Raw genomic sequence first — 17,526 nt, 5'->3', positions numbered from 1 at the left:
CCTGTTCACACCCCAACAAATGAGCTGACTTGTGTATGGAGGAGAACGATCCAATAATAGCAAGTGCTGGACCTGGTTTATGAAGGCGTGGGGCAGATTAAAATGACAGGGCTGTGTGACCTTGAATATCGAGTGACGAGAACAAGAAGGATGATTTGCTCACTGCTCGCATAAACACAGCTCATTCCACCCCATCGTATCTAAAGGACCTACGGAAGATGGGTAGTGCCGCGCATGCGCGCTGGCCGTTGTTACGGGAGACGCGGCCTGTGACTCCTGATCAATCTGCGGCGAGATGTCCTGCAGACAAGCGAAACATTTCTGGGATTTTTCTGCATTGAGGATTGCAGAAAGGTTGTTTGAGGGCTCGGGTTGCAAACGAGCCTCGGTGGAACTGGCCAAAGGAGTAGGGGGTGACGGCGCCGGCCGCCACAGCCACAGCCATCTGCTACTGACGTTGGTCACCGCGCTGTCTCTGCTCAGCCGCTTCTACCACTTGTCGGAGCCCCAACATGTGTGGTGGGTGAGCGCAGGGTGGGGAGGTCGGTATCGGAGGAGTGTCTGTGAGGTTGGAGTGTGGGGTGCTTGGTATCCAGGTGGGTGGTAGAGGTTTGGGTTCATTGTCGGTGCGGATTGTCTTTGAGGTGGGTAGTATCCGGGAGGGTTGCAGCCTGCTTCTTTTTACCCTGTCTACACCTCTCATAATTTTGTGTACCTCTATCAAATCTCTCAGTCTTCTACGTTCTAAGGAGCAAAGTCCTAACCTATTCAACCTTTCCTTATATCCCAGCGACATTCTTCTAAGTGTTCTGTACAATTTCAACGTTATTTACATATTTCTTCTAATTAGGTGACCAAACTACACACAATACTCCAAATTAAGCCTCACCAATGTCATATACAATAACAACATAACATAGAAACCCTGCTCAATCCGTGGCGAAATACAGGCCCTTTGGCCCACAATGCTGTGTCAAACATGTACAACACTTAGAAATTACCTAGTCCTGAGGTTACCCATAGCCCTTTATTTTTCTAAGCTCCGTGTAGCGATCCAGGAGACTCTGAAAAGACCCTGTTGTATAACATCCCATATCCAGTATCAATGTGAATTATAAATGCCAATGTGCCAGAAGTTTTTTTTCGACCCTGTCTACTTGTGACGCCACTTTAAATTTTTTTTTTTAAATTTTTCCAAATTTAATTACATAGAATAATATCTTCCCTTCCCCCTCCACCCACTTCTGATGAATTATGAACTAATCCCTGATCCCTTTATCCTACAACATGCCTCAATGCCCTACTGTTCACTGTGTAAAACCTCTGGTTGGACCTATCTAAGTGCAACACCTTGCATTTATTTGCATTAAATTCCATTTGACATTTTTCAAGCTGGTCCAGATCGCACTGTGTTCTGATAGTCTTCCTCATTGTACAGTCAGCGGCAATCATATACTACCAATTTCTGGCTTCTGCCACAGAGCCAATGTCTAATTGAATTTCCCGCCTTGAATGCCGAGCGACTCAACTTGAATAACCTCCCATGCAGGACCTTGTCAAATGTCTTGCTGAAGCCCATGTAGACAATATCCATTGCCTTGTCTTAATCAATTTTCCTGGTAGCTTCCTATAAAAACTCTGTAAGATTGTTTAGACACAACATACTGTTACAGTTATGTACCCTGTAACTGGGTTAACAAACCAGCAGAAATGGAATGATACGTTGGAGTCTGGTGGTACTGTAATTAAAAGGTGTTTATTAGTAAACTAAGCAATACAGTATCAAAAATGAAAATGGACATATAAAACAGGTTAGCAATGATAAATACAGAAGTATAGAAATAAGAATCAAAACCAACGTCTGTCGTAGTTTAGGGGTAAGTGAATAGTCTTAAGATAATGCAGAGTTCAGTTCAGTGTAAGTCGAGGTAGTTGCTGTTGTGACATTGGAGAGAGAGAGAGTGAGCAAGATGTGAGCAGCTGTAGCAGGCAAACCTTCTGTTGTCTTCCTGTTCTGTTGTACTGATGTGGTCATTCGGTTATGACCCCTCCGTTCTCAGCTAGACTGTTCTTCTGTGGTGGACTCGTCACTCTGGCGTGAGTGGACACACACAAACCCCTACCGGTCCTGCCATCCCACTGTGAGCTTTGTGACCGATCTCTGGATTCGGTCCTCCAAGCCCCCACCTTCCTGTGGGTGCACAACACTCTTGCAGTGTCTCGTGGTGTGTCTGCAGGTGTCTCAGCAGACCCATCTTTTATCTCCCCTGATGGGGTATCAGCCATCCATTAACTCCATGGCCATCAAACTGACCACTCCCTCCTGTTGCAGCAGGCACCTGGCATCACTCTGCTGTGTCAGCAGGGATCCACACAAACAGGCCAAATGTCCTTGACATTAAAGTCAACAATTAGTGAAGAAGCCATAATACTAAATAATCATTTTAATCCTTCTCTCTCTCTCTCTCGTTAGCAGCATAGTTCACAGGGGGGTCAACCCTGGACCCCATCTCCATCTGGTTTTCTCATCACACATAACAATACCATGCATGAAGCCATGCTGACTATCTCTAATTAGTCCATGTCTACCCAAATACTCATATAACCTGTCCCTTGGAATACTTTCCAGTAACTTTCGTACTGCGGGTGTCAGGCTCGCTGGCCTATAAATTGTACTTTCTTCCCATGATGCGTGGATTTCTTCTGGGTGCTCTGGTTTCCTCCCACATTCCAAAGATACACAGTTTAGGGTTAGTGAGTTGTGGGTATGCAGTGTTGGTGCTGGAAACGTGGAAGTGTAGGTTGCCTATAGCACATCTTTGAACTGAGTTGGTTGTTGATGCAAACGATGCATTTCACATTGTTTCGATATACATGTGACAAATTGAAGCTAATAAAAATAAATAGGTGGACTTGCCCAATAACAGCTATCCTTAATTTACTCTCCCCAGCTTTTGCCCAATACGGTTTTCCTCTGAAGTCCTGTCATACCACCAGCTATCTTAAAATTTTAACTTTTATGACCACATTTACCAAAATGGTCTCTCTTTGAAGCTCTAGTCACTTGTTGGGTTGATTTCCATAAGACACGGGAGCAGAATTAGGTCATTCAGCCCATTGAGTTTGCTCTGCCATTTCATTGCTGATCAATTTTGTTCTAAACCCCATTCTCCTGCCTTCTCCCCGTAACCTTTTATGCCCTGACTAATCATTTCATTTTCATTTTGTCGAAGTATGGATGTGCAACTCTATTTGTCTTCTCCAGATGGCCATGAAACACAGAAAGACCAAACATCAACTTCCCCTGCACGAAAAATAAAAAGAAACAGAACTCACAAACCCTGTAATTCCCCACCCCCTGCAGAGAAAAACAGTGACAATAGCATCAAATCCCCCACACCTCCCTCCACAGGAACAAAAACAACGACAATAACAACCCCTGACCCCCTCACTTGTAAAAAGAAAGAACAGTGACAGTAGCATCAAAACCCCCACAAACACACTCCTGGAAAAACCAAAGGAGACCAATATAAAGTACAGTCTAATCACATCAATCTCAGCACTTTCAACAGTCCTTCCATGACTCAGTACTCACACCTGGTCTGAATGGCTGTGCATTGGGAGCAATTGCTGACCCTCTCCGCATTCGCAATGGTGGTCTCAGTTGACAATGAATCAAGAACCTATTAATCTCCACCTTAAGTACACTCAATGACCTGGGCTCCTGTAGCAATGAATTCCACAGATTCACTTCCTTTGGCTGAAAAAATTCCTCCTCAGCAACGTTCTGAATGAATGTCCCTCTACTCAGAGGTTGTGCCCTCTGGTCCTACTCTCCCCCACTCAATCCCTTTGCATCTCTGATTTTTGTATTTTCTCTCCATTTGGAAAATAGCCAACCCTTTAATTTCTTCTACCAAAGTGCGTGACCGTACACTTCCCGACACTGTATTCCATTTGCCGTTTCTTTGCCCATCCTCCTAATGGGTTTAAGTTCTTCTGTAGCCTTCCTATTTCCTCACGGCTACCTGCCCTTCCATTTATTCATGTGTTATCTGCAAACTTTGCAATAAAGCTATAAGTTTCATCATCCCAATCATTGACATATAATGTAAAAAGAATCGGTCCCAACACTGTACCTGTGGAACTTTACTAGTCATCGGCATCCAACCAGAAAAGACTCGCATTATTTCCACTCTTTGCCTCCTGCCAATCAGTTGCTGCTTTGTCCATGCTAGAATCTTTCCAGCAATACCACGGGCTCGTAACTTGTTAAGCAGCCTCATCATGCGTGGCACCTTGTCAAATGTCTAATGAAAATCCAAGTATACAACGTCAGCGGAATCTCCTTTGTCTATCCTACTTGTTATTAATTCAAGGAATTCCAACAGATTTGTCAGGCACGATTTTCCCTTGAGGAAGCCATGCTGACTGTGGCCTATTTTATCATGTGCCTCCAAGTATACTAAAACCATATCCTTGACGATTAACTCCAACATCTTCTCAACCACTGAGGTCAGACTAACTGGTCTATAATATCCTTTCTCCTGCTTCCCTCCCTTCTTGAAGAGTGGAGTGACATTTGCAATTTTCTAGTCTTCCAGAACCATTCAAGAATCTAGTGATTCATGAATGATCATTACTAAGGCCTCCACAATCTCTTACATAGAACATAGAATAGTACAGCACAGTACAGGCCCTTTGGCCCACCATGTTGTGCCAACCCTTAAACCCTGCCTCCCATATATCCCCTCACCTTAAATTCCTCCACATACCTGTCTAGTAGTCTCTTAAATTCACTCGTGTATCTGCTTCCACCACAGACTCAGGCAGTGCATTCCACGCACCAACCACTCTCTGAGTAAAAAACCTTCGTCTAATATCCCCCTTGAACTTTCCACCCCTTACCTTAAAGCCATGTCCTCTTGTATTGAGCAGTGGTGCCCTGGGGAAGAGGTGCTGGCTGTCTTCAGCCACCTCTTTCTGAACCCTGGGGTATACATCATCTGGTCCAGGTGACTTATCTATCTTTGGACCTTTCAGTTTCCTAAGAACTTTCTCCCTAGTTATGGTAACTTCACACACTTTGTAACCCCTGACACCTGGAACTTCAACCATACTGCAAGTGTCTTCCACAGTGAAGACTGACGCAAACTACTTAACTTACTCTAACTTCCCACTAACTTTTACTCTATTTTATGCCTATTCTTCGGGTTTTATTTTGGCTCTGACTTCCCTTTTTAGCCATTTTGTATCATCTTGCCTTCAGAATACTACTTCCTCTTTGGGATGTATATATCCTGTGCCTTCTGAATTGCTTCCAGAAATTCCAGCCGTTGCTGCTCTGCTGTCATCCCTGTCAGTGTTCTTTTCCAATCAATTTTGACCAGCTTCTCTCTCATGCCTATGTAATTTCCTTTACCCCACTGTAATACTGATACATCTGACTTCTCAAATTTCAGTGTGAATTTGATCATATTATGATTACTTGCATTTAAGGGTTCTTTTACTTTAAGCTCGCTAATCAGTTCTGGTTCATTGCACAACACCCAATCCAGAAAAGCTGATCCCCTAGTGGGCTCAACCATGAGCTGCTTGAAAAAGGTCATCTCATAGGCATTCTGGAAAGTCCTGCTTTTGGAATCCCACACCAACCTGATTTTCCCAATCTACCTGCATATTGAAATCCTCCATGACTATTATATCATTGCCCTTTTGGCATGCATTTTTTATATCCCCTTGTAACCTATAGAATTATGACTGTTTTGGGGTCTGTATACAACTCCCATCAGCATCTTTTTACCCTTGCAGTTCCTTAGTTCTGTCCACAAAGATTCAATACCTTCTGACCCTATGTCACCGCATTCATTTTTACCAACAGAACTACACCACCATTTTTTGCTTTCCTGCCTATCCTTTGGATACAATTTGTATTGTTGGCCATTAAGCTCCCAGCTATAATCTTCTTTCAGCTATGACTCGGTGATGCCTACAACATCTTACTTGCCAATTTGTAACTCTGCTACTAGTTCATCAAACTTATTTCGTATGCTGTGCGATTTCAAATATAATGCTTTTAGTCTTGTATTCACCCTTTTAGATTTTGTTTGCCTTTTATGTTGCAACTCATTTTGTTGACTACAATTTTCCCCTATCATCAGCCTCTCTTTTGTGGGAGTCTCTCTGCACATTGCCTCTGTTTGTAACCCAATCTTTTCTCTTTTCCATCTTCAACATGATCACTTCTATTCCCATCTCCCTGCCGAATTAGTTTAATTCCACCCAAATGACTCTTGCCAAACTGCCCACAAAGATACCGGACCCCTTCAAATTCAGGTGTAATCCGGTTCTTTTGTATGTGATACCTTCCCCATAAGAGATCCCAATGATCCATAAAGCTAAACCCCTGTCCCCTGAAACAGTTCCTTAGCCACACATTCACTTGCCATATCATCCTACTCTTACCCCTCACAGGCATGTGGCACAGGCAGCAATTCAGAGATTACTACCCTGGAGATCCTGTTTCTCAGCTTTCAACCTAGCTCACTAAAGTCTCTCTTCAGGACCTTCTTACCTAATGACTTATGTCATTGGTGCTAATATGTACCAAGACTTCTGGCTGCTTACCCTTGCCCTTGAGCATGCCTTGGAGCTGATCTGAGACATCCCTGATGTCTGAGATATCTAGGATCTGATATCTGAGGAATATAAAGGAGGATAGCAAAAGCTTTTTTAGGTATGTGAAAAGAAAGAAGATAATTAAGAACAATGTTGGGCCCTTGAAGAATGAATTGGGTGAAATTATTATGGGAAACAGAGAAATGGCAGAAGAACTTAATAAGTACTTTAGATCTGTCTTCACTAAGGAAGACACAAGCAATCTCCCAGATGTATGGATGGGCCAAGGACATAGGGTAATAGAGGAAATGAAACAGACTGACATTCGGAAGGAAAAGGTGATGAGTAGACTGATGGGACTGAAGGCTGACAAATCCCCAGGTCCAGATGGTCTGCATCCATGGGTACTAAAGGAGGTGGCCCTGGAAATTGCGGATGCATTGGTAATCATTTTCCAATGTTCCTTCGATTCAGGATCATTTCCTGAGGATTGGAGAATGGCTAATGTTATCCCACTTTTTAAGAAAGGAGGGAGGGAGAAAACAGAGAACTATCAACCTGTCAGCCTGACATCAGTAGTGAGGAAGATGCTAGAGTCCATTATTAAAGATGATATAGAGGCATATCTAGATAGCAGTGATAGGATTGGGCCGAGCCAGCATGGATTTACCAAGGGTAAATCATGCTTGACGAATCTTGGAGTTTTTCGAAGATGTAACCAGGAAGTTAGACAAGGGAGATCCAGTGGATGTAGTGTACCTTGATTTTCAGAAGGCATTTGATAAGGTCCCACATAGGAGATTGGTGGGTAAAATCAGAGCTCATGTCATTGGGGGGGAAGATATTGACATGGATAGAAAACTGGTTGGCGGATAGAAAGCAAAGGGTAGCGGTGAATGGGTGTTTCTCGGAATGGCAGGTGGTGACTAGTGGGGTGCTACAGGGCTCGGTATTGGGACCACAGCTGTTTACGATTTACGTCAACGATTTAGACGAAGGCATTAAAAATAACATCAGCAAGTTTGCTGATGATACTAAGCTGGGTGGCAGTGTGACATGTGATGAGGATGTTAGGAGAATTCAGGGTGACTTGGATAGGCTGGGTGAGTGGGCAGATAATTGGCAGCTGACGTTTAATGTGAATAAGTGTGAGGTTATCCACTTTGGGAGTAAGAACAGGAAGGCAGATTATTATCTGAACAGTGTAAAGTTAGGTAAGTGAGAAATACAAAGAGATCTAGGAGTCCTTGTTCATCAGTCACTGAAGGTGAATGAGCAAGTGCAGCAGGCAGTGAAGAAGGCTAATGGAATGTTGGCCTTTATTACAAAGGGAATTGAGTACAAGAGCAAGGAAATCCTCTTGCATTTGTACAGGGCCCTGGTGAGACCACACCTGGAGTATTGTGTACAGTTTTGGTTTCCAGGGTTAAGGAAGGACATCCTGGCTGTAGAGGAAGTGCAGCGTAGATTCACGAGGTTAATTCCTGGGATGTCAGGACTGTCTTATGCAGAGAGGTTAGAGAGACTTGGCTTGTACACGCTGGAATTAATGAGATTGAGAGGGGATCTGATTGAAACATATAAGATTATTAAGGGATTGGACAAGATAGAGGCAGGAAATATGTTCCAGCTGCTGGGAGAGTCCAGTACCAGAGGGCATGGTTTGAGAAAAAGGGGTAGGTCATTTAGGACAGAGTTAAGGAAAAACTACTTCTCCCAGAGAGTTGTGGGGGTCTGGAATGCACTGCCTTGGAAGGCAGTGGAGGCCAATTCTTTGGATGCTTTCAAGAAGGAGCTAGGGGAATCGAGGGATATGGGGGCAAGGCAGGAACTGGGTATTGATAGTAGATGATCAGCCACGATCTCAAAATGGCGGTGCAGGCTCGAAGGGCCGAATGGTCTACTTCTGCACCTATTGTCTATTGTCTGTCCCGGATCCAGGCACTTTGGAGGCAACATACTAACCTGGTGCTTCTATCATGCCCATAGAACCTCTGTTCACTTCCTGGAGAATCTCTTATCAGCAGTACAGTCCTGTTCAGCTCTCTACTATTCTGAACCCTGCCCAGACTCTCAGTACCAGAGATCCAGTCCCTGTGGCTCTCCCCAGTAGTCATCCTCCTCAATAGTATCTAAAGTTAAATACTTATTATTGAGCAATACAGGCACAGGTGTACACTGCACTGGCTGTGCATTTCCCCAACTTCCCCTGAAGTCACCCAGTTACCCGTCTTCTGCAACTTGGGGGTGACTATACCTCTGTAGCTCCTGTCTATCACCACCTCATTTTCCTGTATGAATTGAAGGCTATCAAGCTTCAGCTCCAGTTCCTTGATACATTCTGTCAGGAGTTGTAGCTCAGCACACCTTGTGCAGATGTGTTTATCTGGGAGACTGCTGGTCTCCCAGACTTCCCACATCCCTCAAGCAGTACAATTACTGCCTGAGCCATTCTTACTATACTATGCACTAACAGAATGAGGAATTAACAAATAAGAACACAAAGTAACTACCTCATCCAAGCCTTACCTCGCTGAGGACAGATGAGCCAAAGCTGTTCTTAAGACTGGCACACTCACAAGAATGGCTGCTCTGCCTCCACCTTAGTTACTTATATTCCCCCTTTCTACTGATTGCCTCTTGCTGATTGGTCATTCCTCAACTCAGAGAAACTGCCGCAAAACTCTAACTTTGAAATCTCATTTGCCGCCTTGATTAAAAACGAGATCTTTTTATGCACCCCTGGTGTGGATTATCCAACTCAGAGAAAACAATTGGTCCATCTGGTCTAGGTGACTTATCTATCTTAAGACTTTGAGCTTCCCAAGCACCTTCCCCCTCATAATAGCACCTTCACTCATCTCTGCCCGCTGACCTCTCAGTTTCAATGAGACCCCCACCCCCCCACCCCGTCCTGCTAGTACAGGCCCAGAGCCATCAAGTGCTCATTAAATGATAGCCCTTTCATTTCCGGAATCATTCCCTTGAACCTGTTCTGAAACCTCTCTCTTTTCAGCACATCCTTTCCATATAAGCATATAACAATTACAGCACAGAAACAGGTCATCTCGGCCCTTCTAGTCTGTGCCAAATGCTTACTCTCACCTGGTCCCACCGACCTGCACTCCGCCCATAACCCACTATTCCTTTCCTGTCCATATACCTATCCAATCTTTTTTAAAATGACAATATCGAACCTGCCTCTACCACTTCTACTGGAAGCTCGTTCCACACAGCTACCACTCTCTGAGTAAAGAAGTTCCCCCTTGTGTTACCCCTAAACTAAACTCATGTCCTCTTGTTTGAATCTCCCCTACTCTCAATAGAAAAAGCCTATCCAAGTCAACTCCATCTATCCCCCTCATTATTTTAAATACCTCTATCAAGTCCCCCCTCAACCTTCTACGCTCCAAAGAATGAAGACCTAACTTCTTCAACCTTACAAACAAGCTGGAGGAACTCAGCAGGTTGGCAGCATCCGTTGAAACGAGCAGTCAACGTTTTGGGCAGAGACCTTTCGTCAGGACTTACTAATCCAATTTACCACCCCATCATCCAGATCATTATTGTATATGACAAACAACATTGGACCCAGTACAGATCCCTGAGGCACACCACTAGTCACCAGCCTCATACCTGACAAACAGGTATCCACCACTACTCTCTGGCATCTTCCATCCAGCCACTCTTGAATCCATTTTACTATTTCAGTATTAATACCTAACGATTGAACCTTCCTAAATAACCTTCTGTGTGGAACCTTGTCAAAGGCTTTACTGAAGTCCATATAGACAACTTCCACTACTTTACCCTCATCAACTTTCCCAGTAACCTCTTCAAAAAATTCAATAAAATTTGTCAACCATGACCTTCCACGCACAAAATCCATGCTGACTATTCCTAATCAGACCCTGTCTATCCAGATAATTATATATACCATCTCTAAGAATACTTTCCATTAATTTACCCACCACTGACATCAAACTGACAGGCCTATAATTGCTAGGTTTACTCTTAGAACCCTTTTTAAACAATGGAAACACATGAGCAATATGCCAATCCTCCGGCACCATCCCTGTTTCTAATGACATTTGAAATATTTCTGTCAGAGCCCCTGCTATCTCTACACTAACTTCCCTCAAGGTCCTAAGGAATATCCTGTCAGGATCCGGAGACTTATCCACTTTTATATTCTTTAAAAGCGCCAGCACTTCCTCTTCTTTAATCGTCATAGTTTCCATGACCACCCTACTTTTTTCCCTTACCTTACACAATTCAATATCCTTCTCCTTAGTGAATAATGAAGCAAAGAAATTGTTCAAAATCTCCCCCATCTGTTTTGGCTCCACACGTAGCTGTCCACTCTGATTCTCTAAGGGACTAATTTTATCCCTCACTATCCTTTTGCTATTAATATAACTGTAGAAACCCTTTGGATTTATTTTCACCTTACTTGCCAAAGCAACCTCATATCTTCTTTTAGCTTTTTTAATTTTCTTAAGATTCTTTTTACATTTTTTATATTCCTCAGCACTTCATTTACTCCATGCTGCCTAGGTTTATTGTAGATCTCTCTTTTTTTCTGAGCCAAGTTTCCAATATCACTTGAAAACCATGGATCTCTCAAACTTCTAACTTTTCCTTTTAACCTAGCAGGAGCATAAAGATTCTGTACCCTCAAAATTTCTCCTTTAAATTACCTCCATTTCTCTGTTACATCCTTGCCATAAAACAAATTGTCCCAATCCACTCCTTCTAAATCCTTTTGCATCTCCTTAAAGTTAGCCTTTCTCCAATCAAAAATCTCAACCCTGGGTCCAGTCCTATCCTTGTCCATAATTATATCGAAACTAATGACATTGTGATCACTGGACCCGAAGTGCTCCCCAACATATACCTCTGTCACTTGACCTATCTCATTCCGTAACAGGAGATCCAACACTGCCCCTTCTCTAGTTGGTACCTCTATGTATTGCTGCAGAAAACTATCCTGCACACATTTTATAAACTCCAAACCATCCAGCCCTTTTACAGAATGGACTTCCCAGTTTTTGTGTGGAACAATAAAATCTCCCACAATCACAACCTTGTGCTTACTACAAATATCTGCTATCTCCTTACAAATTTGCTCCTCTGATTCTCATTCCCCATTAGGTGGTCTATAATACACCCCTATAAATGTTACTACACCTTTGCCATTCCTCAATTCCACTCAAATAGGCTCCCTAGACGAGCCCTCTAATCTATCCTGCCAAAGCACAACTGTAATATTTTCTGTGACAGGCAATGCAACACCTCCCCCTCTTGTCCCTCTGATTCTATCACACCTGAAGCAACGAAATCCAGGAATAATTAGTTGCCAATCACACCCCTCCTGCTTTCACTAATAGCTACAACATCATATTTCCAGGTATCAATGCTGTAAGCTCATCCATTTTTCTTACAATGCTCCTAGCATTAAAATAAAAGCATTTAAGAAATTTCCCACCTCTTAGTCTCTGTTTATCCCTAACGGTGCAAATAACTTTACTATCTTTTTCTTCCTTCTCCCCTACATCTTCGGTCTGAGTGCTCCCCTTCTCTATATCCTGTCTATCACCTCACACACTGTCTACAAGCTTTCTCTATTTGTGAACTAACCTCCTCTCTCCTAGTCTCTTCAATTTGATTCCCACCCCTCCAACCATTCCAGTTTAAAGTCTCTGCAGTAGCTTTAGCAAATCTCCCTGCCAGCATATTGGTTCCCCTAGGATTCAAGTGCAACTTGTCCTTTTTGTACAGGTCACACCTGCCCCAAAAAAGGTCCCAATGATCCAGAAACTTGAAACCCTTCCCCTTGCTCCAATCCTTCAGCCATGCATTTATCCTCCACCTCATTCCATTCCGACTCTCACTGTCATGTGGCACAGGCAGTAATCCCGAGATTACTACCTTTGTGGTCCTTCTTCTTAGATTATGGGCCCAAAACTACTCTGAATACTCCAAATGAGGCCTCAGCAGTGCCTTATAAAGCATCCTTGCCTTTATATTCTAGTCCTCTTGAAATGAATGCTAACATTGCATTTACCTTCCTTACCACCGACTCAAGCTACAAATCAACCTTCAGGGAATCCTGTACAAGGACTCCCAAGTCCCTTTGCAGCTTGAATTTTAGCATTTTCTCCCCGTTTAGATGATAGTCTCTGTTTTTATTCCTTCTTAAAAGTGCATAACCATACACATCCCAACATTGTATTCCACCGACCACTTCTTTGCCCATTCTTCTCATGACTCTCTTCTTCCTCAACACTACTTGCCCCTCCACTGATTTTCATATTGTCTACAAACTTGGCCAGAATGCTGAAAATTCTGCCATCCAAATCATTGACATACAAAGTACAAAAGGCGGTAACAACACTGACCCTGGGGAACACTGATAGTCACCGGCAGCCAATCAGAACAGGCTCCCTTTATTCCCACTTTTTGCTTCCTGCCAGTCGGGATGCTCTTTCTATGTTAGTGTCTTTCAGATAGAAAGCAAAGGGTAGCAGTGAATGGGTGTTTCTCAGACTGGCTGGAGGTGACTAGTGGGGTACCACAGGGCTCTGTATTGGGACCACAGCTCTTTACGATTTATGTCAACGATTTAGATGAGGGCATTGAAAACTATATCAGCAAGTTTGCTGACGATACTAAACTGGGTGGCAGTGTGACATGCGAAGAGGATGTTAGGAGAATACAGGGAGACTTGGATAGGCTGAGTGAGTGGGCAGATACTTGGCAGATGTCATTCAATGTGAATAAATGTGAAGTTATCCACTTTGGAAGCTGGAACAAGAGGGCAGAGTATTGTCTGAACGGTGTCGAGTTAGGTAAGGGAGAAATGCAAAGAGACCTAGGAGTCCTAGTTCACCAGTCAATGAAGGTGAATGAGCAAGTGCAACAGGCAGTGAAGAGGGCAAATGGAATGTTGGCCTTTGTTACAAGGGGAATTAAATACAAGAGCAAGGATGTTCTTTTGCATTTGTACAGGGCCCTGGTGAGACCACACCTGGAATATTGTGTACAGTTTTGGTCTCCAGGTTTAAGGAAGGACATTCTGGCAATTGAGGAAGTGCAGCGTAGATTCACTAGGTTGATTCCTGGGATGGCAGGGCTGTCTTACGCAGAGAGATTGGAGAGATTGGGCTTGTACACGCTGGAATTGAGGAGATTGAGAGGGGATCTGATTGAAATGTTTAAGATAATTAAAGGATTTGATAGGATTGAGGCAGGAAATATGTTCCAGATGTTGGGAGAGTCCAGTACCAGAGGGCATGGATTGAGAATAAGAGGCCAGTTATTTAAAACAGAGTTGAGGAAGAGCTTCTTCTCCCAGAGAGTTGTGGAGGTGTGGAATGCACTGCCTCGGAAGACGGTGGAGACCAATTCTCTGGATGCTTTCAAGAAGGAGCTGGATGGATATCTGATGGATAGGGGAATCAAGGGATATGGGGACAAGGCAGGGACTGGGTATTGATAGTGAATGATCAGCCATGATCTCAGAATGGCGGTGCAGACTCGAGGGGCCGAATGGTCTACTTCTGCACCTATTGTCTATTGTCTATTGTTTCCTGTAATTGCTTGCTAAGCAGCCTGGTGCGGCACCTTGCAAAAGACCTTCTCAAAATCCAAGTGAAAAACTTATTTGTCTATCCGGCTTGTTATTTCCTCAAAAGAATTCCAACAGATTTGTCAGGCAAGATTTCCCTTGAAGGAATCCATTCTGACTTTGGACTATTTTATCTTGTGCCTCCAAGTACCTTGAAAGAGTGGAGTGACATTTGCAATCTTCCAGTTCTCCGGAACCATGTCAGAATCAACTGATTATTGAAATCACTAATGCTTCCAGAATCATGTCAGAATCAACTGATTATTGAAATCACTAATGCTTCCAGAATCTCTTCAGCTACCTCTTTCAGAACACTGGGATGTAGTCCATCTGGTCTATGTGACTTACAGTTGCAAGAAAAAGTTTGAGAACCCTTTGCAATTGCTTGTATTAATTACTCATAAAATGTGGTCTGATCTACATCAAAAGCACAATAATAATCTGCCTAAATTAATAACACACAAACAATTGTACCTTTCATGACTTTTATTAAAAACATGGTTCAATCATTCATAGTCCAGGCTGGAAAAAAGTCTGTGAACATTTGTGTTTAATAACAGGTAGATCCTCCTTTTGCAGCAATAACCTCCACCAAATGTTTCCTATAGCTGCTGATCAGACTTGCACAATGGCAAGGAGGAATTTTAGATCATTCCTCTATACAAAACTGCTTCAGTTCACCAATATATCACAATTCCCTCTCCTGTGATCACAATTCTATCTCGTTTTACATAGCTTTGGAGAGGGATAGGAACAGAAAAGTTAGGGAAGTGTTTAATTGGAGTGATGGGAAATATGAGGCTATCAAGCAAGAACTTGGAAGCATAAATTGGAAACAGATGTTCTCAGGGAAATGTATGGAAGAAATGTGGCAAATGTTCAGGGTATATTTGCGTGGAGTTCTACTTAGGTACATTTCAATGAGACAGGGAAAGGATGGTAGGATGAAGGAACCGCGATGTACAAAGGCTGTTGTAAATCTAGTCAAGAAGAAAAGAAGAGCTTACAAAATGTTCAAAAAACTAGCTAATGTTAGAGATCTAGAGGATTATAAGGCCAGCAGGAAGGAGCTTAAGAATGAAATTAAGGGAGCCAGAAGGGGCCATGAGAAGGCTTTGGTGGACAAGATTAAGGAAAACTCCAAGGCATTCCACAAGTATGTGAAGAGCAAGAGGATAAGAGGTAAGAGAATCAAGTGTGACAGTGGAAAAGTATGTATGGAACCAGAGGAGAATGCAGATGACTTACAGTAGACTGAACAGCTTGAGCATGTAGATATTAAGAAAGAGGACATGCAAGAGCTTTTGGAAAGCATCCAGTTGGATAAGTTACTGGGACTGGATGAGATGTACCCCAGGCTACTGTGGGAGGTGAGGGAGGAGATTGCTGAGCCTCTGGCGATGATCTTTGCATCATCAATAGGGACGGGAGAGGTTCTGGAGGATTGGAGAGTTGTGGATGTTGTTCCCTAATTCAAGAATGGGAGTAGAGATAGCCCAGGAAATTTTCGACCAGTGAGTTTTACTTCAGTGGTTGGTCATTCAATGGAAAAGATCCTGAGAGGCAGGACTTATGAACATTTGGAGAGGTATAATATGATTAGGAAGAGTCAGCATGACTTTGTCAAAGGCAGGCCGTGCCGTATGAGCCTGATTGAATTCTTTGAGGATGTGACTAAACACATTGATGAAGGTAGGGCCGTAGATGTAGTGTATATGGATTTCAGCAAGGCATTTGATAAGGTAAGGAGCGTGGGATCCAAGGGGACATTGTTTGTGGATCGAGAACTGGCTTGCCCACAGTAGGCAAAGAGTGGTTGTAACGGGTCATATTCTGCATGGAGGTCAGTGACCAGTGGTGTGCCTCAGGCATCTGTTCTGGGACCCCTACTCTTCACGATTTTTATAATTTACCTGGATGAGGAAGTGGAGTGATGGGTTAGTTAATTTGTTGATGACACAAAAGTTGGGGGTGTTGTAGATATTGTGGAGGTTACAGCAGGACATTGATAGGATGCAAAACGGCTGAGAAGTGGCAGACGGAGTTCAACCCAGATGAGTGTGAGGTGGTTCATTTTGGTAGGTCAAATATGATAGCAGAATATAATATTAACATCAATCATGTGATTGGGTTTAGGAGCCGAGAGGTAATGTTGCAGCTGTCTAGGACCCTGGTCAGACCCCGCTTGGAGTACTGTGCAGGAAGGATGTAGAAGCCATAGGGTGCAGAGGAGATTTACAGGGGTTTTGCCTGGATTGGGGAGCATGCCTTATGAGAATAGGTTGAGTGAACTCTGTCTTTTCTCCTTGGAGCAGCGGAGGATGAGAGGTGACCTGATAAAGGTGTATAAGATGATGCGAGGCATTGATCATGTGGATAGTCAGATGCTTTTCCCCAGGGCTGAAATGGCTAAACTAGAGGGCACAGTTTTAAGGTGCTTGGAAGTAGGTACAGAGCAGATGTCAAGGGCAAGTTTTTTTCTGCAGAGAGTGGTGAGTTCGTGGAATGGGCTGCCAATGATGGTGGTGGAGGCAGATACGATAGGATTTTTTAAGAGACTCCTGGATAGGTACCTGGAGCTTAAAGAAATAGAGGGCTATGGGAAACCTTAGGTAATTTCTACATGTTGGGCACAGCTTTATCAGTTGAAGGGCCTGAGTTGTGCTGTAGGTTTTCTATGTTTCTATGTTATATTTCTGGGATACCTTGTATGAACAGCCCTCTTCAGGTCATGCCACAGCATCTCAATTGGGTCAAACTCTGGACTCTTTTTTTGGTCATTCCAAAATATGAATTTTTTTCTTTTTAAGCCATTCAGTTATTGATTTAATCTTGTTTCAGATGATTGTCTTATTGCAGAATGCAACTTCTATTAAGTTTCAGGTGATGGATTGCTCCCCTGACATTCTGCTGTAAAATGTCTTGATACAATTTTGAATTCATTGTTCCCTCAGCAAGCTGTCCAGGTCCGGAGGCAGCAAAGCAGCCCCAAACCATGATGCTCCTTCCACCATGCTTCACAGTTGGGATGAGATTTTTGGTGTTCGTGTGCAGTGCACTTTTCCAAATATAGCCATGTGCATTTCTGCCAAAAAGTTCAACTTATGTCCATCTGTCCACAGAACATTGTCTCAAGTGTTTAGAGCATTCAGGTGGTCTTTTTGCTAACTTGAGATGTGTAGCAATGTTTTTTGGGAGAGCAGTGATTTCCTCTGTAGTGTCCTTCTATGAACACCATTCTTGTTGAGTGTTTTTCTTATAGTGAACACATGACCAGA

General features: G+C 43.2%; 1 protein-coding gene across 8 annotated transcripts in view; it reads left to right on the top strand.

Annotated features, from left to right (window-relative positions):
* Nucleotides 1–226: 226 nt before the first annotated feature.
* The window catches only part of pomt2 (protein-O-mannosyltransferase 2), a 344,167-nt gene continuing 326,867 nt past the window's right edge, over nt 227–17,526 (top strand). For 3 of the 8 annotated variants that reach the window (XR_009510880.1, XM_059962960.1, XM_059962973.1), the window contains exon 1: nt 227–519. Coding sequence is in view for 6 of the 8 variants with exons in the window: in XM_059962960.1 (XP_059818943.1) it covers nt 296–519 (224 nt within the window). In the remaining 2 variants the exon portion in view is untranslated. Of the gene's footprint in view, nt 524–17,526 lie in introns of all 8 variants that reach the window. The other 5 variants (XM_059962952.1, XM_059962966.1, XM_059962955.1 and 2 more) reach the window with 5 other exon arrangements.

This window comes from Hypanus sabinus, chromosome 2 (assembly GCF_030144855.1).
Source record: "Hypanus sabinus isolate sHypSab1 chromosome 2, sHypSab1.hap1, whole genome shotgun sequence".
Lineage (NCBI taxonomy): Eukaryota > Metazoa > Chordata > Chondrichthyes > Myliobatiformes > Dasyatidae > Hypanus > Hypanus sabinus.
This window is presented reverse-complemented; position numbering and strand designations above follow the sequence as displayed.